Source organism: Eleutherodactylus coqui, chromosome 3 (genome assembly GCF_035609145.1).
Source record: "Eleutherodactylus coqui strain aEleCoq1 chromosome 3, aEleCoq1.hap1, whole genome shotgun sequence".
Taxonomy (NCBI): Eukaryota; Metazoa; Chordata; class Amphibia; order Anura; family Eleutherodactylidae; genus Eleutherodactylus; species Eleutherodactylus coqui.
This window is the reverse complement of record NC_089839.1, coordinates 229,060,839-229,087,317: the sequence shown is the minus strand read 5'-3', so window position 1 is coordinate 229,087,317 and position 26,479 is coordinate 229,060,839. Positions and strand designations below refer to the sequence as shown.

At 46.8% G+C, this 26,479-nt stretch overlaps 1 protein-coding gene across 1 annotated transcript; it reads right to left on the bottom strand.

Annotated features, from left to right (window-relative positions):
• Positions 1 to 354: 354 nt before the first annotated feature.
• On the bottom strand, positions 355 to 19,222 carry ABTB1 (ankyrin repeat and BTB domain containing 1). The gene is made up of 12 exons (XM_066597039.1): positions 19,003 to 19,222; positions 17,413 to 17,475; positions 16,474 to 16,529; positions 15,393 to 15,537; positions 14,996 to 15,155; positions 12,877 to 12,922; positions 12,621 to 12,737; positions 11,284 to 11,399; positions 7,456 to 7,554; positions 6,950 to 7,117; positions 5,169 to 5,369; positions 355 to 2,001 (listed from the first exon to the last, which is right to left on the bottom strand). Exons 1-12 carry the CDS (start codon positions 19,056 to 19,058, stop codon positions 1,795 to 1,797), a joined length of 1,434 nt encoding a protein of 477 aa, XP_066453136.1. The 5' UTR covers positions 19,059 to 19,222; the 3' UTR covers positions 355 to 1,794.
• Positions 19,223 to 26,479: the final 7,257 nt, after the last annotated feature.

Genomic DNA, 26,479 nt, shown 5'->3' with positions numbered 1-26,479 from the left:
ACTATTCTGCTGGTGGAGTCACTGTATACATTACTTATCCTGTACTGATCCTAAGTTACATCCTGTATTATACTCCAGAGCTGCACTCACTATTCTGCTGGTGGAGTCACTGTGTACATACATTACTGATCCTGAGTTACATCTTGTATTATACTCCAGAGCTGCACTCACTATTCTGCTGGTGGAGTCACTGTATACATTACTTATCCTGTACTGATCCTGAGTTACATCCTGTATTATACTCCAGAGCTGCACTCACTGTTCTGCTGGTGAAATCACCGTGTACATAAAATGTAATGCATCTCCTCCGCTGAATTATGTAAAGTAAAAAATAAGGAGGTACAAAAGAAACCCTTCAGAGTGACGACTGTTTATAAATGCAGCTAATCTGTGTTACAGGAGATCTACACAGCGGCGAGCCTGCGGTCAGACGCCAGACTGTGTCACAGCTTATTACATCATCTACAATCTCAGGAAGGTTATTATACACTATAAAAAAAAGTTCTACAACTTTCCAATATGCTTTCTGTATAATTCCTCAGTTTACATCTCTGCTTGCTGTCATTGACTAGGGAACCTCATGGTTTACATCAGACTGATCGTTATCCGTTCTAGTCAAGTGACGATATAAAGAGCGGCTCGTTACAACGCAGCTCTGATCCCTGTAATAAGGTTACGTCTGTCCGAAGTATAAACCACAGCGCAACTGGCGGTAGGAGAGACGTCACAGTGTTACACCACGAGCAACGTGGATGAGAGATCGAGAAATACTGCTGATGAGAACAACGGACCTACGGAGCGGATCTCAGGTCTACAGCAGGTCAAGTCATGCTGCGGACTTTCCATGCGGATTTCGTCTGTTGCAACGCCAAGGATGGAATCTGCACCATTTCCGCACGGTATGGTGGCAGACTGCGGGCTAACTGCAAGGGCTCATTCACACGGGTGGAGTCCGTTCCGGTCTGTGAAATACGGAGTGTTTTCAGGGAGAAAAACTACCCATTCAGTGCATATTGCATTTTTTTTGGCGCGCATTCATTTTATTTTCGCATGTATGAAAAGCAAAACAAGTCGACCCCATTAATTTCATGTGTAAATGATAGTAAATTCATATGTAGCGTGGATATTCATGGGATCCCACTGACTGCAATGCACCATTTTGGTCCGTAATACAGATTAAACAGAACATGCTGCGCCATTTTTCACACATGCGAACACAGGTCTGAATACTCCAATGCAAATCAATAGGGTTTCAGCTCTCCACATTACACATGCATTAGGGAGCGCAAATACACCTGTGTGAATGAGGCCTAGTGTAGTGAGCCGTCCACCTGTGCGTCCCTCTTCTGGCTAAAACGGAATTTTATCTATTGCAAGCAATGAAGGTCCCAATTAATTGACAGCAAGCAGAGATCTTGACCACAAGGAGTTAATACAAAAAGGTATATTAGAAATTGTAGAACGTTTCATTACACGGCCGCTATTTGCAGATACGGGAAAATCCCTTAATAAAAGGGTTTGTTCAGTAACACACTTTGTAGATCGCGCCCCGGGATACGCTGTATACGGTTCCATTACCGCAGCCTCCCCCACATCGCTGCAGGCTGTAACTGAATAGATGAACACCGGTGAGATCTTGCAGTCTATTCCAGCCGTTTCACTAGATTTAATGCATAGGAACAGCAAGGCGACAAAACATGAACAGTGCAGGATAGCGGAGGCCGGCAGGACGCCATGACACGAGCGGCGTCAGCACTACGGAGCAGGACAGAGGAAAACGATGATTCTGCATGCTCAGCACTCCAGCCCCAGATGGCCCAGCAGCCCCTCTAAAGCCTCCAGTCGCTGGTTAGCTTCTTCAATGGCGCTATAAGTCTGTACGTTGCTGGCGATGTGGAAGCGTATGTCATCGATTAGTGGGATGGAGTCCGTCTCTTGGCGCTCTTCTACCGCCGCAGCGTCTTCTTGTACGGCAGAAGCAAACTCATCCGAATCCACCAGCTGAAGTGAGGAAGAAAAGGACGAGTTAAAGGGATTGTCCTGTCTTATGTTTATGAACCTTAACCCCTTCATGACACACACACACACACACACACACACACACACACACACACACACACAGTGTCTGGGTACGTAACAGGCTCAGGAGCCAATCCCGCTATAGACACAGTGGGTGTCAGCCATCTTTGACAGCTGAGAAGAGCCACGAACAGCGTGAACGCTTATGGGGGCTGTTAACGCTTTAAATGCAGCCAGTTCTGGCAGCAACATTTAAATGCCCTAATCGGCATTTGGGGGTCCCATAGAGCCCCCCTTTCCATAACAAGTGCGATTGGAAGTGGTTAGCTTGGTTGTCATGGCAGCTTGGGGCTGCCATGAATTACTAATTATGAAGGCATGACTTGATAAACTGCCTGTCAGAACGTATTATAATGCAATGCTGTGATACTGCATTTTTTTCTAAAGCAGGGAGGAAAAGAAAATCTGAGAAAACGGGGCCACAGCGTCATTTGGTGGGGGTGCAGCTGCTGGCATCCCCAATGATCCCTAGAACAGAGCGCTTACTTCAGAACACACTGGGATCTCAACCGATCCTGCAAGTCAGACCCCACTAAATTGCATGCGATCCCCCTCCTGTGGACAGGGCAGGTGACAATCCCTTTAACCCCTTGAGTGGCACGCCCGGAAATTTTCCGGGACGAGCTCCACTGCCGATAGTGATATAGCCCGGAAGATTTCCAGGCTATGTATCGCTATGGGAGCTGCAGAGCACAAATGCCACAAGCTGTGACATTGTGCTCTGCCTACACAGACCCACAGAGAACAAAGCAAGGGCTTTGAAAAACCAGCAGAAGATATTGCTGATCTGCCGGCTATCTCCTGCTTCTAAGTCTCCTGCTTTGTTTACAGGTTGCCATAGAGACCATCAGCTTGTCAGAAGCAAGCCGATGGTCTCTGTGGCAGGGAGAGCTTGGTGCTTGGCTGTCAGAGGACAGATAGGTACCTGCTCTTACAGCAGAGATCAGAGAAAACCTCCGATCTCTGCTGTGTTAACCTTTTACATGCGGCAGTCTATGTGACTGCAGCATGTAAAGGGCTGTCACCATCGGACCCCCGGAATGTGATCAGGGGGTCCTGATGGGTCCCTGTGTAAGTCCCCTAAAGGGGCAAGAAAAAAAAAAAAAAAAAGGAAAAAAATTATAAAAAAAAAAATAAACACTTCTCTCCCTTTACTTTGTAAAAAAATCAAAAATCAAATCACACATGTGGTATCCATGCGTCGTAATGACCCAGAGAAGGAAGTTAATACATTTAACCCCTTAATGACATGGCCCCTTTTTTTCTTTTTTCCCCATTTCTTTTTTTCCTCCCCCCTGTTTAAAAAAAAAAAAATCACAACTTGTCCCGCAAAAAGCAAGCCCTTATATGGCCATGTCAATGGAAAAATGAAAAAGTTATGGCTCTTGAGACGCAACTGCAAAATTAGTTGAAATTCAATGATTAGACCATTTTAAAAAACCTGCCCTGGTGGGCACGACAGGGTGGTAGGAAACCCGCCACTCAAGGGGTTAATCGTTGTATAATAAGTTCTGCATCTTTCTAATAGTCTTTGTACCTCAGGTTGTCACCATTTTGAAAATCTCTGGAAGTATCTGCTTTCGGTCACTGAATTGCTATACTCAGAGCCTGAAAACCCATCCAGACCCAACACCACAAGCTTCATCTGTATCCAGTCTAGATAATCCTTGGCCTGGATTCCAGACTGATACATTGTAACAAACTACCAGGACAAGATGGATATCTGTACTGCTGAGGTTATCCTATATAGAGGCTTATCCAGACAGGATACCTCTGTAACAGAGCCTCAGCTGTAAGTAGTATCAGGTCAGGATGGGTTTCCACTCCCAAGATATAAACATGAATGCTCCCATTTACTGACAGCAAGCAGAGTTGTATACATTTTCAGGCTGGATACATTGTATCAAACAATCATAAAATTACTGTTCCGAGACCGGAAATGAAAAAAAGTTTCCATTCCAAGGTTAAAAAAACGTGTCCTGATCTAGTGCCACCTACACTGCTGAAGTGCCCAATATCCTCTGCAAACTAAAGACAACAGCACAACATGTTTTGAGCCAGACTATAGGCCTTTATGACCACTGGGTGCCCACCACTAGGGGGCAGGGCAGGCTATAGCTTCGGAATATTTCCAAAACACCGTCAAGCAAGCAGATAATGAAAAGTTAAATACATGAAGGCTGTGAATTCTATTCTACTGTAGAATGCTAGAAGCTTGGTGATGCAGCCTACTTTGGACCTAAGGGAAGCAACAAATTTTAGGGGATTTTCATCACTTTTTGAAAGCCATAACTTTTTTTCCCGTCGACGTGGCTTGTTTTTTGCATGGAGAGTTGTATTTTTTTCCCCCCCATTTTTTTTTCACTGGTACCATTTTTGGTACATATAATGTATTGTAGAACTTTCATGTTTTTTTTTCCACTTGTGCTCAATTTGTTTTCTACAGTGTTAATCGTGCAGCATAAGTCATGTGATAAGTGTTTTCTGCAGGTTGGTACAATTACTAGAACAAAAAAATGTTATATTTTATTTTAGGGTTTTCCACTTTTGACTGATAAAATATTTTCCCCCAAAAAAACATTTTTTATTTATTTTTTTTAAGTTTATTTTTTTATGTCCCTGTTGGGGACTTGAACTTACTATGATCACTGATAATACACTGTAGTAAATCTGTATTACAATGCATTCTCACTTCTCAGTGATTACAGGCCATGGCAGACATGCTTTATTGTCTGGCGTCCTGGTCACCATCGCAGCCCTGTGATTATGCGGGGGGCCGATGAGGTCACAGAGGAAGCACCTTAAGTTTATGAATACTTTACATACCGCGATCAACACTGATCGCAACACATAAGGGGTTAACAGCCTAGACTGGAGTTCTCACTGGTGCAGCAGGAGGCCGGCTGTTAACAACTCGAGTTTTACTTCTGAGCCCACACCATGTATTGGACGTAACTTTACACCCTCTTATGTGAACCCCTTCCCAGCCAGGATGTGAGTCTACGTCCTAGGTCAGGAAGGGGTTAAGATTAGAGCGTGTCTGTAGGCCCCGGGCAGAACAGTTTGTTCTCGTCTGTCTGGTTCTGTACCTTCTCGATACTTCTGGCCATGTACTCAGTGCACTGATCCTCCAGCCGTGTCAGCTGGAAAAGCTTCGCCGTCTTCCAAATTGCGATCACGTTGTCCTCGTCCAGAATCTGCGCCAAGATCTTGCCACAAAGCCGCTTCAGGCCCGGAAGCAGATACATGTCCGCTACACAAAGAACCTCGTAAGCGTTCTCCGGGGACAGCTGCGGAGATCCAGAAACAGAGTCAGAACAAAAGGTCAGCGCGCCGCAAAGTCATCACATACTAGAGAAGGCGCTGTAGAAAACGTGGGGGCAACATCACCCCCGACTCTCAGAAATGACGGAGAGGAAGGCAGGGGGAATGGGGTGATAGGGGCAGTCTTAAAAGTTTGAGAACACTAATAGCAGCATCACTGTGCTTACCAGATATTGGGGACCACTGGTGCCCCACACATCTACACCCCCTCATATGTATACTTTGTGTTCAGCACCTCTATCGCAGGGGTTGAAGGTCACAGTAGCACATGCGTTGGCATCAGTGCCCATCTGCTGCGGCTCCAGCACAAGAGCCTGCATTACATACCTTACAGTAATCTTCAGGAGCCTCCCAAGACCCCCAAATATCCAACAGTCAGGTCAATTTCTGGTAGCCCAGTGCTGCACAATGCTTGTCTGAGCCATAAAATGTTAAAGACTAAAAAAGGGGGCGACCCCCCCCTGTCGGACTTCTCCTTTAATATATCACTTTGAAAATGCAATATTAAATCACCGGTGGTAAATGTACACCTTTATTAGACCCCCATCTAGTAGCGCTTTGACTCCTTTGATCTTCAGAACTGCAGCAATTTCTCGTGGCGTTAATTCCACTAGGTGATGAAATCATTCTGCAGGAATATCGGCCCCTGCGGACAGGAAGCTTCTTGTAGTTGCTGCAGATTAGATGGAGGTGCTGACATGTTCTGACCAGCTGACAGGAAGGGGTCATCGATTCATGCTGCTTGCGCCAAATTCTGACACCTCATCAGCACGGTGTAACAGAAATCTGGATCCATCTAACCAGGTGATGTTCTTCCGCTGCTCTGTGATACAAGTTTTACACTTTTTTCCACTGGAGTCTCCTTTCTGTTTCTCGTAGACACAATGGCGCTGGAACTGGTCGTCTGATGTTATGGCCCATCTGTGCTAAAGAATGATGAGTAGTATGTTCAGACACATTACATGGATCAGCAGCGTTGTATTGGGCCGACTGTGCAGCGCCTGTTGTCAGATCGATTCCTGACATCCTCCTCTGACCCCTATCAGGAATTAGAGGTTTCCGTCCACAGAATCCCCTTTCGTTGGATGTTTTTCCTCGATCACACCATTCTCAGTATACTCTCAAAAACAAAAACACGCGGTTGGCAGTGAGACCCCTGGCACCGATGCCCAGGCCTAGTTTGAAGTCACTCAGATCGCTAGATTACCCCATCTAATGTGGATTCTGAGGTGACCAAGACCTGCATTAGGTCGAAACGTGTCCTGTTCCGGATATGTGGCACCATTGATAAATAAAGCAGTTAGTTTACACGTGAAGCCGACCTCTCTTTGGCCATTTCCTCTAATGTGGATCCACACTGATACTGATCCATGGAAAACTTGTCACGTGATTTCATGCCGCACTCCGGGGTGACGGGGATCATTTCCATACAGGAAAGCAGCGCCAGCATTGAGAGGGCTCCCATTCTAGGCATCAGTGCTCCCACCCGTCAGACCCCCAGCATACACTAAGCCCATCACTCTTGGCCACAGTGCGGCGCTCTCACCTCGGTGTCATCAGTGTAGATGTAGTAGAGGACCCGGGTGAAGGTCTCCTCGCTGATGTTGTGCAGGGTGATAACCGGGACGCTCGGCTGCGTCTGCAACTCCTGACTTTCGCAAAAGTGATCTTGCAGCAGAGCTTTAAAGTAATCACTTCGGCCGCAGAAAAATGACTGGAAGAGGAGGGGAAAAAGGGGTTAACAGCTGAACATCGCCAAGACAAGAGGGAACAATGCGGGTACTCAACTGAGTGCGGAGCCAGGTGATCCCTACAGATGCAGACTGGACAAGTGAGGGTTAAACCTCAAAGTATTTCTGGGGTCTGCCTGCACTTACTAGCACACCGATTTCCAACCTGTAATGCAACTACAAATCCCAGCATACCCAGATAGCGTGCATGCTGGGAATTGTAGTCCTACAGATTGCACATCGCAGCACAAAGTTATTACTGCATCTTATAGACGCCTCAGTCTGAAGAAACAAAGAAATAGCGGAGATACGCAGATGTTACCTTGTGGCAGAGAAAATTGTAGCCCGCTATCTGGAAGCAGACGTCGGGGTAACTGGAAAAATTATCTGTACTGTCGAAAGGCAGCTCGCCGAATCCAACCTACGAGAAACAGCGCAATGGAGGAGGTCAGAGGAGGCTGCAGAGCGAACACCAGAACCCACAAATCACAACTAACGAGCCATGCACCCACACCAGCAGGGAAAGATTGTAACTATAAACCATATTACTTCCATTCACTGACAGCAAGCAGAGATTTTGAAAATGGTAAGAAATGGAAACAAACTGTATTAGAAAGTTGCAGAACTTTTCATTATACGCTGATTAAGCTTTAATTTACATTTGAACTGAATACTCACAAATCCCTTCTCTAAAAGGAGACCCCCCAGGGCCTTCAGCGGTTACCACTAGGGGGTGCTGTGGGCAGCAGACCTTCTACCACAGCAGTCACTACAGAAAAACTGAGCATTACAGGGCAGCCATTCCATGTAATAGATTGCAGCAGTGTTCCACGTTGGCACATGATGCCCTCCATGAGGTTCGTAGGTCGTAATGGTGCCTGTGCTCCTTTAAATGTGTATATATGTATACGCCGTACATGACAAGTACTGGAGAAACCGTGTCCGTGCGATCGCAAGTGGGAAGAAAAGCAGCTTCACGATGAACGATGCAACATATAGGCATGTTCGCACATTGTGGAAATGGTTCAGATTTTGCGCATCCAAGTCCATATGAAAGCTGACAACGCACCACTGGTGCAGATTTCAATTTGGATCTGCAGCAGATTTCACCTTTCAGTCGAATGGCGACGTCTGCTGTGGATCCCGTCAGGATCTGCACCAATGGTGCGTTTGGCAGTCTTGCTGAGGACAATTCGCACCCTTTCCACTACGTGTGAACGTACCCTACATTATGTACATGATGCCCCGACCACAAGACAATAGATGCATCAGGTGCAGGGAGGGAGCGACACAGGGCCTAGCTGGAGACAATCGACCTAAAAGGTGATCCGCCGGGCGAGTTCACATGTCGCTGATATGCTATGGATTTCGGTGCAGATTTGAATTCAGTTGAAAGTGTGAAATCAGCTGCAGATCTGCGACCAAGCACCATATGTTTACCTGCAGGGTCCTAAAGGGGTTAACCCTTTGCAATCCAATTTTCGATTCAGGGTTTCCTAGACGGCTTTCTCTTTCTGCCATTATACAATGGTGCCATCTGCTGGCTAGAGCCAGTACTGCAGTATGCGACATGCCAGAGAGACCCCAGACAGAGCAACCAGTAATGTACAGTAAGAATACCCTGCCGGATGTCTTCCGACATCGGAGCTGTACATCCTTCAATCAGAAGGTCTTTAGACGTCAGACAGTGGATTGGAAAGGGTTAAACTAGGGGGGAGCAATAGCAACCAATAATAAAAAAAAAAAGCTCCATTCAGGGGACGGGAGAAGGGCACAGCAGATAAACCCCTCCTACAGGTGCCTCCTCAGCCAATCAGCAGAGCTAGTTGTGGTCACATGACATGCACTACTCTGCAAAATGTATAAATAAGCCATGGCAGCATGAACGGTTAATTTTATATAAATAAAAATAAAGTTTTTATTTCATTCCAATAGATAAAAGCTACGTTTCAGTCCAAAAACAGGGACCTTTTCCAAGCATAAAAGCAGTGTGCAGCAAACCCCACACGTCTAGTAACATACAGGGACATTGAGCCAGTCACAACCTCCCACCGTAATTAAGCATGAACAATAATCACCTGTAAGGGTTAAAGAAAGTGTTGTAGAAATCAAACCAACATCTCATGTGAGAAAGTGCGTCCCGTGTAACCATGTCCTCCTCCCGCTGCGTCCCGATAGATTAATTGCGCATGCGTGGGATTACAAGGGTCCCACAATGTATAAGGGCTTATTCACACGAGCGTATATCGGCCAGCTGATATACACTACTGTGTGATGCACGGGGCGGCATGCACAACATTGGGCGGTGGGAGACAGCTTATCTGTCTTATCCTTCCCTCCCCCTGCCGGCTCTCTGCAAAGGGAGGAAGCGGGACGGGGCGGGAGCTAGTGCACTCATCTCTTATCTATGAGACTTGGGTTGTAGTCTCTGAATTGTGGTTTTGCATATACCGTATTTTCCGGCGTAGAAGATGACTGGGCGTATAAGACAACCCCCAACTATCCACTTATACACCGGGAATACGGTGTAGAAAAAACAATACTCACCTCCCGCGGTGCTGCTGCAGGCTGTCGCTCCCTCCTCCTCGCCGACAGGGTATTGCTTCCTGAATGCGGGGCTTGAATGCCCCACCTCTAGAAAGCTAATGCTCTGATTGGCTAACTCAGCGTGGAGTCAGCCAATGAAAGCCAGCGCTGCGTTAGCCAATCACAGCCATTCAATGACATCATGTTAGATCAACATTGATCTCTGATCATGTAAAGGGTTAACAGCAGAGTTCTCACCAATGCACTGTCTGTAGAATGTAAGTTTATGTCCTGTGGAGGGAAGGGGTTAAGAAATCACCTCTGTTTCAGTTTCTTACTATTTTCAAGATCTCTGATGGCTTGTCAGTGAATGGGAACACCAAGTGACAACCGCTCATCCCTACTGCTGCACATAAACTGGAGCTCCATGAAGGCGACACCAACTCATGGGAGCGACTAGAGGTGGTCGCTCAGCTTTCTTAGAGGACAGGAAACGGTGGGCGACAAATTCTGTGCAACTATAATGAAAACCACGAACATGCGCCAGAGCGTGTACGGGAGGAAAGGAACCCTGGTTATTAGTCCATCAGCTACATGTTTAAGGTAATATAACGGTGGCCATGTTGGCGTCATCCAGCTTTTCTAAGAACAGAGCCCACTAGGCGTCTCCAGAACTCGTATCTCCTGCACGCGGACGGCCGCCCGGGAGAAGTACATTCTGTTCCTGACCTGCGGCCACCAGTTTATATTTAGAAGCCAGAGTCCAAGGCCGTCCGGGTCAAGTGTATCCAAGAATAGCCGCTGTAGACGGGCCGTCCGCGCCGGAGAACATGGCGGATTTATGTAACCGCAGAAATCAGAGGAAAAACGGACAATAGCGGCGATTCTATTTTTCAATTACACCACAAATGGGATTAAAAGCCTTTCATCAGCGTGCGCCGGGCACAAATGGCTGCCAGCGTGGGGCAGAGCGGAGCTGACTCCTACGCACACAGCCGGACGCACGATGCCAGGAGTTTCTGAACAGATTAACCCCTTCACCAAAATCTGCAAACGCCCCGTGCGGTCTTCATGGCGGGTTCTGCGACGGCTGCAAATACCCTTCTAGATGCCCCCTGGTTTGGGTTGTCCAGTTTTATATAAACATTTAGTCACAACATAACAGATACTTTGTGTTCAGTTTCTCATTGCTTTCAACACCTCTGCTTGCTGTCAGGATATGGAAACATTTGTGTTTATGGACAACTTCTATCAAGGCCTTCCCACATATTTAGGCCATGTTTACATGGACGAGCGCAATATATCAGTCCGAGAAACTGACTGTTGTCAGTCCAGACAATAGAGCTACACTGATACACTGTAACAAACTGAAGCTGTGAGAAGGAGCAGTAAGGAAGGAGAAGTGAGATTTACCAATAATGAGGGAGCAGACGATGGAAGAAGTGTAAGCAACACCAGCTTGTACATTACTGTCTCGTTTTGTTTAGTAAATCTCCCCCATTGTTCCCATTCATCAACAGCAAGCAGAGATCTTAAAAATAAGGAATTAAAAAAAAAAAGAGGGTTGGTCGAAAATTGCTTGTTGTCACTAACAGATGGCATCAGGCACAGTGGGATTCCTTACCCGCAGCTCAGATGGTAGGGCGCAGTCAGCCAGCATGGCCAGGTCCTCGTGCAGCCGGCCATTCCCAGAGGGCTCAATGGTCAGGACCTTCACACAAGTGCCAGGCTTGGAAGAAACTGATGGGTGGAAGGAGACATAATATCACTGACATTCTGCACGGATCGCTCCACCCTACCCACAATGCCAAGCAAAGATTTTTTTTGCAATACGACAACGCACCGCGCCGATTCAGGACCACAGTCCACAGGCACAAAGCTGCAGCAGGAAGTGTTAGGTGGTTATGAAATGCGATATTGTGAATTCCCTATAGCACGGTATCTTGGCTCCACCTACTACGTGCCATCTTGGCTCCACCTCCTCCGCATTAGAGACCGCCTCCTGACTCCATGTGATTACACAACCTAGTAACTCCACCCATAACAGTCCTGCTGAGCTAGTGGACAGTACTTCCTCTTAGACCACTGGCACCTCTGCCACCCCCTGAATTATGCGCTGCAATGGTCTGCAACCTGTACCCACAAGGCGCTCCCCTCCCCCGTCCACAGGCTTAGAATGACCCTCAGCATATTTAGAAAGGTATTCCCACCTAATAAAAGTGATGGCGCGTCGCTGGGATATATAATAAAATAACATTGGCTGGCATCCCAGAGGCCGGCCCACGGATCAAAGTTGTGGCATATCCTAGTGAAGGGCAAATTTTTAACCCTTTCCCAGGACGCAAGTTTGTGTTCTGGCTGGGAAGGAGTTCCTGAAAATGGATGTAAAGCAATCTGCAGTGGGATTCAGCTATGTATGAGAGATGGTGTCCTGCTGCAATTGTGGGGATCTGTGGGATCATTAATCCCTGTTAACACCTTACATGCCGAGCTCAATGATGATCACTGCATGTAAAGCGTTTACTGGAGGGGGGCATTCCCTCCAACATGTAATCATGGAGGGCCGATGGATTGCCATGGCAACCGGTCACCAAACAAAGGTGTCCAAGACAAAATGACAGAATTTGTGTTTTTTTTTTATTAGATTTTTTTGGAGGGTAGGGAGAAAAGTTCTACAATACATTATATGTACCCAAACATGGTACCAATAAAAACTGCAGCTCACCACGCAAACTCCCCCCCGCCCGCCCCCTCCCCCCAAAAAACGCTCATACGGCCATGTCGAAGAAAAAATAAAAATAAGTTATGGCTTCTGAAATAAATGTTTTTGCGATTATGAGCAAAATAGGCCACGTCACCAAGGGGTTAAAGTGAAGGTGCAATAGATTTCTTATATACTCCTTTTCGGACGTCAATCAGCCATCATGTCACCACACAGCGCCCCCTACAGGAGCCACCTACCAAATTCATAGACCTTTTTACACTTCTCCTCCAGCTCCTCGATGAGATCCTGCAGTCGGCATTGCTTGGCCAGCCTCTTACAATCCTCCACGTGTTCCACATCGATGTCCATGCGACCTGGAGGGAAAACACGGACAGCGCTGCATTCGGTGAATGGCAGCTATAAGTATTCACACCCACGGCTCATCTGCCCTGATTAATGCACATAACCCATCAATGACCGTTCTCCTGACATCTGTCATGGCAGCTCACTCACCTGTATACAGGTACTGAAGGATGGAGACGAAAGCAGCGGGATTGATCTGTAGGCAGAGAACGGACAATGACAGCGAGAGCGCAGGAGGTGCAACTTACAGATCCCGGGCCCCAATGCAAAACCTGTAGCTGGACCCCCAACTACCACGTGCCATCTATATTACTACCAGAGTCAAAGTATGTTATACCCCCCCACCTACCCCTCATTCTACAGGCACTGAAAGCGCCAAGACACAAGATACTCAACACGAATTTAAACCATTGAGACTTGTCTGAAGTGGCAGAGTAATAGTGGCGAACATTGTGGCCCCAGTACCAACAGCGACCCCAGGTTGGGGAGCCACCACGCTGTCATTAGTCCGTGACCCCTGTCCTCCTTCCCCCTCCCTTCCCATTGCAGGAACACAGACACCAGGGAAACGATATCAGGGGTCACAGATTGATGACAGCACAAGTGGCCGCCTAACAGGAGTTGTGGACAGAGGGAGGGCTCTGCCTATCAGGTTGCTGCCTAGCTGAATCCAAACTGGCAAAAGATTTTTTTTTTTTTAGCAGCCACTAATACAGTGGGTAAAAATAAGCACTGGCTGGGTGACCACCCACGGCCCCTCTGGAGGTCCTGCAGGCTGCCGTCTGAGGCAGCATTCTCAGGTTGCCTCATGGAAGGGGCGCCCTTGATATAATGCCCCCCGCCTGGGACCAAGGCCTGACGCAGTTGCTTTCCCTGCACCCCCGTACACCAGCATTCAGGGACTACAGCAGCCTTGTAGACCTTAGCAGAAACTATGCTCAGGTGACATCTAGTGGTTGAAATTCGGTACTACACAAACAGGTATAGTCGGCAATTACACTGTGCATCACAATTTTTGTAACAGATAAGCAGATAGGCGGCTTATAGTAACTTTAGCGCGCTGAATTCAAATAGGATATCCGTTTTTTTCTGTCACGTAAGGTTTTCCAGTTATGGGGGAATAATGTAATCCCATTGCCGTTGTATTGTATTTTTTGGGAAATATGCCTATACAATTAATCCAGAAGGTTTCCCCTTATTCCTTGCTTAATAATTAAGAAGAAAAAAAAGTGATTGAGCAACTATTCTGCCATCACTGTTACACACCGCGTGTCGACTGAACGCTATAAGGGTAGGATCATATAGAGTACGTTTCCATGTGGGGTGAACACTGCGGATCATCCACCAGTAAGTTGTAATTAATGAACTGTGTTTTTACAGGTCAGTGGTTGGACTAAATAAAAGAATCAAAATCATAAAGCAAAGATACATGTTTAGTATCGCTGCATCCGTAAAAGCCCGATCTATCAAAGTAATGCATTATTTACCCCTCACTGTGAACGTCGTCTGGAAAAAAAACAAGAACGCTAGAAATCTGCTTTTTTGGTCATTCTGTATCCAAGAAAAAAAATATAATAAGAAGCGATCAAAAAGTCGTATGCATTCCAAAGTGGTATTAACGCAAAGTACAGCACGTCCCGCAAGAAATGAGTCCTCACACAACTATGTGGACGGAAATATAAAAAAGCTATTGCGCGCAGAAGATGGCGGCAGAAAAATATTTTTTTAAAAGTTAAATGTCAAAAAAAAAACAACAAATAAAAAACTATTTAAGTTTAGTATCGCTGTAATCGCACTGACCCATAGAATAAAGTATAAGGTCATTTTTGTTGCATTTTGTGCGACGTAGAAACAAGACGCACCGAAAGATGGCGGAATTTAATTTTTTCCCCCCATTTCTCTCCACTTTTCAGAAGTTTTTCAGTACGTTATATGGTACATTAAATAGCACCATTAGAAAATACAACTCGTCCCGCAAAAAACAACAAGCCCTCATACAGCGACGTCGATGGATAAATAAAGGGGTTACGATTTTCTAAAATGACAAAAAAATGCTTGGTCACTAAGGGGTTAAATAACTTGAAAAGGAGACGTGCTGCCATTATTAAATGTTACCAGTGTAGTCAAAATGTTTTAATTTTACAGAAACATTTCAATGACTTTCTGTTACGAAAATGTTTTTACAGATTTGTCGCACTTGTTATTTTTCAGGCTGTCCGTTACAGCACGTCTCTCTCTCTCTCCCCCCTGATTAACGCCCTCTTCTCACCAGCGGATGCTTCAGTGCAATCATTTTTTTCCCCTTCCACTTGGTCTCAAACATTTCAGTAAAGTAGGGGCTGCGAGCACTAAGGATGCAGCGGTGGGCACAGAACGACTCCCCATGGACGAGAAACATGGTGTCACTGTAAGAGCCTTGCTCCAGGAGTCTGCAGAGAGAGAATGTGAGAGTAGGAAACTGCAGGGTAGCCTTATGCGCCAATGACATCTCCGCATCAAGAGAAGCGCCAACTTGCTTTTCCGTAAGTGTAAAACTTAAAGAACCCAGAATGTTTAATACACTTTTACAGACTGCGTGCAAAAAGAAAAAAAAAAGCATTATCAAGATTTCTGTCCTATCAGATGTAGCAGGTAATGGGAAATGGTTACGTTTCCAGGTCACTTACCTCTGCATGAAGTCATCGTAGTAATCTCGCTGCATGCACTTAGCTGTGATCTGCTTGTAGTCTTTCAGCAGTCGACGAATGGTATCGCTCAGGGCCCCATATAGACAGCGCTCGCCATCAAAGGTGTTCACCTCACACTTAGCTCCTGAGGATAGAATAAGAGCAATTAAAGGGGTCCAGGCACCCCAATACTCAGTATGATTACGAGGATACCAAATGTGTCTTTCTTTGCTATACGACTTTTAAAAAACATTTTTGGTCCCCATAACTTTTTTTTCCCCCCATCAACATAGTTGTATTTGGCCTCGTTTTTGCGGGACGTCCTGTAGTTTCTATTGGTACTATTTTAAAGTTCATGTGACTTTGTTTTAATTTTTTTTCTAATAATTAATAAAACGTTTTACCCATTTTTTTTTTTTTCAGGCCCCACAGGGGACTTGAACTTGTGATCATTCGATTGCTCACAGAGTATAAATGTTATACCATAGTATTACATTATATCTCTTCTCACCTGCAGTCTGGATAGGCAATCACTCATGGCAGTTCAGGGGACCTTCAGAAGGCCCCAGGCTGCCATGACAACTGACTAGCCTATTACAATCTGATTACAGGAGGGGCCATTCAGGATCCCCAAACACTGATTGGAGCATTTAAATACTGTGCTCAGAATTGATGACAGCATTTATAGAGTTAACAGCCAAAAGCAGCATGAACTCTGATCACAGGTGGGTGTCAGCTGTCAAAGACAGCCGGGTTGCATTCATACTCCATACCAACACGGCATGCCCAGGGTGTAACTGTACGCCCGGGGACGTGAAGGGGTTAATATTAATTAGCGACAGAGCTATAAAATGCTCAGCTGAATTGATCTGTATAAACTTCACACCCAACATTTTGCGCTGATTGATAACATCATGTATCTTCTTGGCGGTCGGAGCTCCACTTTCCTGCTCCTCCCCTCACACAGCCATAGACTTACATAATAAAATCCTGGCTGCTGGCAGCCACCACCAGGGGGAGCTCCTCCTGATGATGACATACAGCAGCCACCCGATATCAGCTATACTGTGGCTTGACTTACCATTGGCTAAAAGGTAGCGGACAAGTTCTTCATGTCCACAAAGACAGGCATAGTACCTAGAAGAAGAAAGACGCACGTTACCAGCGCTCTCATGAAGAGGTCATCTGTCTATTACTTCCTGTTAGGTCACATGGATGTCATAGAGCGCCACCCCTCGCTCAGACCCAGAATGCAGAGCGTGCGCACAGACATAAGACCGCACACAGAACATTCTCTCCCTGAATACTTTGACTATTTGGTGAATTTTATAAGTGAAATCTACGCCGGCTATGAGTTGCGCTATAATTTATGCCCCACCCACTTTTTATTGTTATGGTGTGCGCCAAAGTTTGACTTTTTCCTCATCGGAAAACTGACACTAAACTCTGACAAACTCTTTATAGCCAAAGGCTGAGAACCAGATACGTCTCACAGCTGAGGAGAGAATGCTCTGTGCACTCCAGCTGATACATTGTAACAAGCCATCAGCACAGGAGGGAGATCTGTGCTGCACTGATACACTGTAACTAACCCTCAGCTCAGAGACACATCAGGACTGGATCACTTTCCAATCTTTGATTCTAAGCACGAGTGTTATTCACCAACAGCAAGCAGAGGTCCTGCAGGCGGGCAAGGGCATCGCTCAGCATGACAGAAGGGGACAACCTTCCAGCTGTATAAATGGAGGATCTGGAATCATCCGCAGAGCAGCGCCAATCCGTCCGTTGTATTATATCCTCAGTCATGCTACAGGCCACTTAGTCGGTCGGCCGATGACTTATCGCGGAGCTACCGTCCTGGAGGTGGCGCCACACAGACATTCTACCATCTCCATACCTCCTTCCCAAGATTCATTGCATGACCTCTAGGACTCCTTATGCCATCTTGACGCTCTCCACAAGAAGAAACGGAACCCCCCTTCCCCGATTCCCATTAATAGGGCACACCGGTGGCACTTACAGGGGGGTACTGTCCCACTTGTCCCGCACGTTCAGTTCCACGTCTCTCTGCTCCACAAGGTATCTGAGGAAGAGGAAGGAGAGAGATCATACAGATACAGAGCATCACCAATTACACCCTGCAGGGGGCAACGAGGTCTAGAACAGGCAGACTGCGGGATACTCTGCAGCATAGGCTGGCAGGGATCACATGACACCAGTGTTCTATCACATGCCAAATAGGCCAGATAAGAGAGGAGCCAGAGACCACCCTGCAGCTCAGAGCAATAAGTCATGTATGTACACAGTGACTCCACCAGCAGAACAGTGAGTGCAGCTCTGGAGTATAATACATGAATGTACCTCAGGATCAGTACAGGATAAGTAATGTATGTACACGGTGATTCCACCAGCAGAATAGTGAGTGCAGCTCTGGAGTGTAAGACGGGATGTAACTCAGGATCAGTAATGTATGTACACAGTGACTCCACCAGCAGAATAGTGAGTGCAGCTCTGGAGTACAATACAGGATGTAACTCAGGATCAGTACAGGATATGTAATGTATGTACACAGTGACTCCACCAGCAGAATAGGGAGTGCAGCTCTGGATTATAATACAAGATGTAACTCAGGATCAGTACAGATTAAGTAATGTATGTACATAGTGACTCCACCACCAGAATAGTGAGTGCAGATCTGGAATATAATACAGGATGTAACTGAGGATCAGTACAGGATAAGTAATGTATATACACAGTGACTGCACCAGCAGAATAGTGAGTGCAGCTCTGGAGTATAATACAGGATAAGTAATGTATGTACACAGTGACTCCACCAGCAGAATAGTGAGTACAGCACTGGAGTATAATACAGGATGTAACTCAGGATCAGTACAGGATAAGTAATGTATGTACACAGTGACTCCACCAGCAGAATAGTGAGTGCAGCTCCGGAGTATAATACAGGATGTAACTCAGGATCAGTAATGTATGTACACAGTGACTTCTCTAGCAGAATAGTGAGTGCAGCTCTGGAGGATAATATAGTAATGTATGTGATACAGTGACTCAGCTTCTTAGGTAGGTTAATTCCATAGGTTAGTGAGTGGCGTTTGGGTGGACACTGGCATATAAAGCCCAATGTTGAAGCCCCCAAAGTGTGGTATTTATGGCATTATTTGTCTGTGGCATGAGGACCCACTTATAGGCAGGTTCGGGGAGTCGTGGGGGGAGCAGAGGATTTGACATGCAAGCAGGTGGTAACAATGAGCAGAACCTCACCTACCCCACACTACAAGCAGGTAGGTAGAGACCCTCCATATGAGGTTGGGGGGTCTGCAGTGCATCCGGGGAGCTCAGAGCCGGGAACTTCCTTCCTGAGGAGTTCTCATCACAGAATCTGTCTGTCTGCAGAGTATGCCCCCGGTCGGAGTAACCCCTGTGCTCTCCAGTAGGGGCGCCCTCTCTGGCCCCCGTGACCCTCGGAAAAGGCGCCCCCTCAGTTCTCCCTTGTAGGAGTTCCCTCTCTACCCTCCGCGGCCCTGGTCCCCAGTAAAGGCATCTCCTCCGGTCTCCGGCAGGGGCGCCCTCTCTGGCCCCGGCCGTCACTTACCGCACTCTGAAGATGTCGCCCTTCCTGCAGCTGCTAAACAAGTCGCTGGTGTCCATCGGCCCGGGCCCGGCGCTGGGCGGAGCGAGCGGAGCATTGACCCGGCGGGATCGGAGCGCAGAGACTGGAAGTACCGGGAACCGACGGCGGGAGGAGAGCGGAAGAACAACAGCTGACTGCCGCACTGACACAGCACGGAGACTCGGCCCTGCCAGCCAAACCACACCCACATGGTATAGGTTTGCACCAATAGGGAAACGACAGGGATAACCCCGCCCCTAGGCCACTCCCAGGTAGAATATAACACGCCTCCGACTATACACTTACATAAGTGGGTGGAGCCTCAATAAGCCCGCCCCTTCTATGGGAAGTGTGCAATGTAAACATAAGATCGGGAAGGGCTTGTCTAACGGGACGGCGCGATGAGACGGAGCTGACCGAGGCCGGAGCGTCTCAGCGGGCGGATTTCATGGTCGACGGCTTCAATTTCTGTCGTATAGACCATCCTAGCGGGCTGCAGCAGCGCTCCGTGGGGGAGAGGGCGGGGCCTCACGGCTCATCACAACTGTACCGCCCCCTCTTCCAGGCAGTGCATTCTGAGAGCCCAAAGCCAGAAACCGTCCGGCTCAAGTGACAGAGGCTCTAGAGACCAGGACCTGTGACCTCTCAGTATGCACCATCAGCCACATGGCGCCCCCTGAGTCGGCGCTGCACTGGGAGATAACACCCCACTACTCTGCAGAGGTGGACGGCGCTCCGGGTGCTGGAAGCAATCACATGACAGGCGAATCACGTGACAGGGGAGTCACGTGACCGCAGGAGAGCCTGTACATTATAGCCACTGCGGCCTGCGGGTTTGTTTTTTTCTTTTATGTCGCGGTAATTCGGAATGTATTGTGATATCTCTGCACAGCAATTACCCTAATATCTGGATTTCTGAGATGTCTATTTTTGTTTTAGCCATTGTAATAAACACTGTATATGCACAATTACATTGCATATGTGTGGCATTTAGACACAACGTTGCTAAGCGACAGAGCAGGAAATGTAAATATTTTTTAAAGGTCAGACCGTGCATGAGATGCAGTGTTATGCGCAGTGCGAAGTCACTGCCCTACACAGCGGTATGTCTGCACACCGCCGGGGAAATACTTCATTAGGGCTCCTGCACACTTGCGTTTTTCTTGCACGTTTTTTTTCACGTGATTGTCAATGGGAGTTTCTAATGTTAAAAACGCATCGCAAGTTTGTGCTGCGCTATTTTTGTGCGATGCGTTTTTAACATCAGAAAGTCCCATTGACAATCGTGAAAAAAAGTGCAAGAAAAACGCAAGTGTGCAGGAGCCCTTATACACATACGCTCATAACAAAGGATAACGTGGCGGGCCTAGATACAGCGGTTCAGCTCTAGTATACCTGTAAGTAATGCAGTCACCATATAATAGTCAGATACCCGCCCTAGACGTTGATAGTGATTACAGTGCCGTTACCTCCAGTCATCACAGGTGACATTTTCTCTGACTGGCAATGTCCACTTTCGTTTTTCTTATTGGCCCCATGCCCCCAATGAAGACTTTAAGCTGTTACCCGTCTGTGTACCCTCTCCCCATCCTGCTGATGCCACCAGTGCATGACTCAGCATTGCCCTCACCAATACATAATTTTTCATTGCACCCACCACAAAAAAATAAAGCCTCTTTCGTGCCCACACACAGTAATAATATTCTCGTTGTGGCCTTTTGGCTGCAGAGAGAAGACATCTCAACACCAGTGCATTATGTACTGGTGCATTATGTCGCCACCATAAGCTAGGGGTGGCAACATAAAACATCAGTTGTCAGAAATGGTAACGCACCTAGTTTGTGATTAGCTGGGGACATGCTGACATTTGGGCCACCGGGACAGCGGAAGAAGAGAGGACGGCGGCGGGACCAGGACCAGCAGCAGCCGCAGCACCTGGGCCAGCGGAAGAAGAGAGGACAGTGGCCCCGGCAGTGGGAGCGGGACTGGGAGCAACAACAGCTCCTGGGCCAGCATTGTGAGCCGCAGCAGCGGCAGCACAACGGTAGGATTACGAGGGCCAGCGCAGCGGAGGCGGGTTTGGTGCACTGTCGGCGGGGCCACATGGCCAGGAGCACAGTGCGGGGGCACATGGGCAGCCGGCCGCATGGGGAAGGGGGCCCGGGAGTGTAGTGTCAGGACCGGGGTTCGGCGGGAGCCCCGTGTCAAGACCGGGGGGCGTCGGCGCCCGACCATTCAGTATGCCCCTGCAGGGTGAGGGGGGCTGTTAGTGGAGGAGCGATCCGGCAGGGGAACAGCACGGTACGGCAATTTGTGGCAGGGATCGAGGGTTAAGGTGAGGGCTAAGTGTAACAGTTAGCCTTATATTATTAATCCCTTAGTGACTGAGCTTTTTTGCTTTTTTCCATTTTTGTTTTTTCCTACTCCCTTTTAAAAAATCGTAGCTCCTTTATTTATCCATAGCCGTCGCTGTCTGAGGGCTTGTTTTTTGCGGGACGAGTTGTATTTTTCAATGGCACTATTTATTGTACCATATAATTTACTGAAAAACTTTTTAAAAATTCTTAGCGGAGAGAAATGGGAAAAAAAACGACATTCCACCATCTTTCGGTGCGTCCTGTTTCTACAGCGCACAAACTGCAACAAAAACGACCTGATATTTTTATTCTATGGGTCAGTATGATTACTACGATACCAAACTTATATAGTTTTTTTTTGCTGTAGTACTTGTATTTTTTTTTTAAGATATTTAATTTTTTTCAATTATTTTCCGCGGTCATTTTGTGCGCAGAATAACTTTTTTATTTTTCTGTCGACGTAGTTGTGCAAGGGCTCAATTTTTGCGGGATGTCCTGTAGTTTCCGATAGTATCAATTTGGAATACATACAACTTTTTGATCGCTTTTTATTGTATTTTTTCTGGAAGGCAGGGTAACTAAAAAAGTGTATTTCTGGCGTTCTTCATTTTTTTTTCGGACGACGTTCACTGTGCAGGAAAAATAATGCACTACTTTGATAGATCAGACTTTTACGGACGCGGCGATATCAAATACATATTTTTATTTTATGATTTAGATTTTTTAATAATTGATATGGCAAAAGGGGGGTGATTTAAACTTTTTATACAGCGTTCGGGGGATTTAAATGCCGCTGTCAGAATTGACAGCGGCATTTAAAGGGTTAATAGCCGCGAACGGCCGAGCGCGGCTATTGCCCACGGTGTCAGCTGTAATAAACAGCTGACGCCCGCGCTGTATGAAGGGAGATAGCGGCGCTACCTCCCTCCATACACGTCCTGCAACAGCAGGACGTAGTTTTACGATAGCGCCGTCACTAAGGGGTTAAAGTAAGGCTAACTGTTACACTTACCCTCTCATCCTAAGACTCCATCCCTGTCACAAATCACGGCACGCTGCTCTCTGCCTCCTCAAAGCTGTCATTGGTCCGCAGCCAATTGGGAGCTAGGGGCGTTCCTCGTGTCACACCCCTAGCTTATGGTGGCGTTAAGGTACACCAGTACCCACCAGGTCATAGGATCGCAGCGATCACGGGGCCCTGGTGTTGGTGACGTCATTACTGACTCCCTGCACCCAGAAGGGAAGAGCAGCGTGGACCAGGAGCTGGAGAGAAGAACGGGGATATGGGATGCATGCCAGTGTAGTGATGCAATGCACAGTTTATTACACAATGCACTCATATTCCCGGACCCTCCCCTCCTGTGTTACAGGCAACCTCCCAATTTGAGGAACTTTATAATCAGGAGTTCATTGCTTTCCAACACACAAAAAGGAACTGAAAAAGTTATGTTACTGAAGGGGAATTTCAAGTCACAAAGACAGAAGAATTTGAGAATATAAATTTATAACAACTTTTGACACTTTCAATAGAGGGCTAAATTCTGCATGGATATGCATGCGTGAATGGGAAGTATGAGAAATCTATAGCACAGATAATTCTCTGGCCTGGTGACCTCCACCTACCCCCCCCCCCCCCCCCCCCCATTCAGGGACCATAAAACCTTCACACTCTTATCAGTGACTACTTAAAGATGTTTGCATTTCTGTTGTAGTATTCTTTAAAGTACAAATTGTTCACATCCATGTCTGTGCCTTGTCATAAGTAAGGTTGTATACATATGCATGCCTCTTCGGATCTATTTTGTTTAAGCCTGGAGAAGAACCCTGCATTGGTTTGAAAGCTCGCATTGACATCATGTATTTTTGTTAGCCATTAAAAGGTATCATATCTACAAGATTACTTGGTTTCTCTTGCTGGGAGCAATCACATTTTACAATGCTGTTTGACATGATGTGCTGCCATCTAGTGGTATAATGCTGTATTGCTTTCAGAGTGGGTTGGAATGGGTGGTGGTTCTTCTGCCCCTTGCGGTGGTCACCTGAGATGTGGGACTCTCTCCCTTCCGCCTGTGGATGTAGATTGGGAAAGGCACCATTAGGAAGTGCCTAGTGCCAAGTTGTCGTATGAAGAAACAGGCTACGGTAGGCCCTGGAAGCCTAGGCTTATAGTCGGGCTCCACTCCACCTGTTCAGATCCGGATTATAGCCATTTGCAATTTTTCTGGCTAAAAGAGAGGGATGTTCTGCACTCCCTGGCGACTACCATCACCTCCATCCTCTCCTTTGCAGTTGTGCCTGGCATCAGTCAGAGAAGCTTGCGCCCTCAGAATTGCTGTTGAGACCTAGTGAGTGGTGGAGCAAACCCAACACCAGGGATACTCAAACTTGTGGACTGACATCCACTCTGCGGATAAGTCAGGTCACATAAGTCAAACTCAAGGCCCGCCGGCTAAATCCGGCCCACCATTTCAATTTATGTGGTCCCTGACGAGGTCCGGACACAAAAGGTCCAGTTCTCCACCTTCCCTGGAGGATGAAGCCAGCCCTTTGTAAAGAGGGGAAGCGCCAGCACAGGGAGCAGGTGCCAACTTGGATTCTGAGCTCTCACACCACTTTGTACAGAAACTCACATGTGGCACCATAGCCACCCTCCAAGGTAGGAAGAGATGAAAGTGCATAGTACATAGAGCTCCATAGCCATGGTAAGGCATAGTTATATTTAGGACTCATTCACACGGGTGGATGCAGGTTTGGTCTGTGAAATTCGCAGGGTTACCACAGACTGATACTATTCACTGCGTATTTGGACTTTCTTGCAGTTTATTTTTTAAACATGTATTCACTGTGTTTTACATGTGCACAAAAAAATGCAAGAAGGTCCCATAGCTTTCTCCTGCAGTGAGTATACATGTATCATGCATATTAACTGTTTATTTACGTGATCCCATTGCCTTTAATTGGCAATTTCAGTCCGTAATACGGACCAAAATAGGTCATGCAGCCATTTCTTTTTTCACGTGCGTAAATCACACATGTGAAAAACGCATATCAGTGGGGATTAAGCTGTCCGCAAAAATACACTTACTATAGATCGCAAATACGCCTGTGTGAATGAGCCCTTATAATCAGCCCTAAGAAAGCAATCAGAGTGCTGATGTGGCCCCTGGTGAAAACAAGTTTGACACCCCTGAGTCAGGTGAATGGTCTTGTTGTTTAGAACTGTTGAAGTGCACCAACCCTCGCTCCACAAGAGAAGTTATTTAGAGACTGTTGCATTAATTCTCTTATCTCATATACGCTGAAAGTGTAAGGACTTAGCCTTATTTGTCACCGTTACACAGGATTAATTCCTCAGAGGACGATTGGTCTTGCCGTGAACTATTTAGAAGTTACTGTTTTCTGTTAAATCAAGTGAACCTTGCAAAATATCCCAGGGGGCCGGATGCTGACATATCTAATGTGTATGGCTCAAAACCTATAGTGGCTCTTCTTTAGGCCTGTGACTGCCACTATGTCCGGGTCCATGGACAAGCTTCGGTGCAAACCAGAGAGCTCCCCGGCTATGGGGCGAGTAATCGAGCTTGAGCGTCATCTAGCAGCCCTAGAGGTAAGACTTCCCGTACATCTGGGGACCTATGTATAAGGATCGGGAGCTGCAGGCCCCAGATAATCCCTTTTAATGATCGTCCTTTGTGCGGCTACGGTAGTTTCTTCTGCATGGTGATCAATCCTCCTTCCTTCTGATGTTCTGAGTGGAGAAAATTGAGATGGGGAGGAGCCTGAGCGGGCCCAGGAGGAGGATTTACTACTGCGCAGAAGTGGCTGGTGCCACATGGATTGAGGAAGATCATTAAACTGTGCAATCAGCTTTATTTTGGTGACGGGGAGGGGGGCTGCACCTGCCTCAGAGACCTGGTTACAACTGCGACCCCGATAGATATGCTGTTGAATAGAGGGTGATAACCAATGCAGCCACTATTAGTGGTCCCAGAGGGAATATCACACAACGCTCTCCCAGACGCTTCTGCACATAGTAGAGTCATCCAGGACTTGAACTCGTCTCTGTATCACTCCAAGCCGCTGGAATCCTTAAAGGGGGTCCGCCCATTAAAGATATGTGGATAGGAGCTAAATGTCTGATCACTGGTACATATAATGAATTGGAGAACTTCTCTTCATTTTTGGGGGGGAGGGCAGTGAGAAAAACACCTTAATTCTGCCATTAATATTTTTTTCACAGCATTAATCATGCGGCATAAATGACTATACATTTTTTTTCTGTGGGTCGGTACGATTACAACAATACCAAAATTATATTTTTTTAGGTTTTACATTTTTGCACAAAAATTATTTTTTGCTATTTTTATTTATTAATTTTTATGTCCCTGTAGAGGACTTGAACTTGTGATACTATGATCGCTCTGACAATACATTGTAGTACTTCTGTACTGCAACGCATTATCGCTAATTATAGCGATTACAGGCCATGGCAGACCTAGATACCATCATCTGCTGCCCAGGTGCTACGACCCATCGGCTCTCTGATTACATAGTGAACGGCCAATGACTTCACAGAGGGAGCACCCTCCCTCTGTGAACCCTTTAAATGTCATAAACAACATTGATCGTGTTATGTAAGGGGTTAACAATGGGTAAGCAAATGGTGTGGGCTCTATTCTGTAACACTGCAGGGGTTCAGAATGAACGAACTTTGAATTTTGGCTCAGGAACGGAACTCTCCGAGTCACAGGTACGGGCCGCGACGGCCTCACCCCAGCTGCAGCATGTACAGTGTCAGCTCTTCTACTATACACAAAAGGGGGAAAGCAGTCAATCCTCATGCTGCAGGTGGACAGAGGCCGGCGCGGCCCTTACTTGTGACTCAGAGTTCCATTCCTGAGTCAAACTTAAAATTGTGTGTATTCTGAAACCCCGCTGCATTTCAGAATAACACATACACAGGGCTACTGCACATAGCTGGCCCGAGTTCATGCTGCCGGTGGTTTGGGGACAGAAACCTGGTGACAAAGTTCCCGGTAAAAGGTTGTGCCACGATCAGTAGCGGTCCCCGCAGTTTTGATTTTTTTTTTTTTAAGGCATTT

What these genes read in the sequence shown, in the direction of transcription:
- ABTB1 (XM_066597039.1), bottom strand. Translation starts at nt 19,058, where the DNA reads ATGGACACCAGCGACTTGTTTAGCAGCTGCAGGAAGGGCGACATCTTC. An exon ending in GGCGACATCTTCAGAGTGCG is followed by an intron (nt 17,476 to 19,002) that starts GTAAGTGACGGC and finishes CCTCTTCCTCAG; the next exon opens with ATACCTTGTGGAGCAGAGAG. An exon ending in TTGCACTGAAGCATCCGCTG is followed by an intron (nt 12,923 to 14,995) that starts GTGAGAAGAGGG and finishes CTCTGCCTACAG; the next exon opens with ATCAATCCCGCTGCTTTCGT.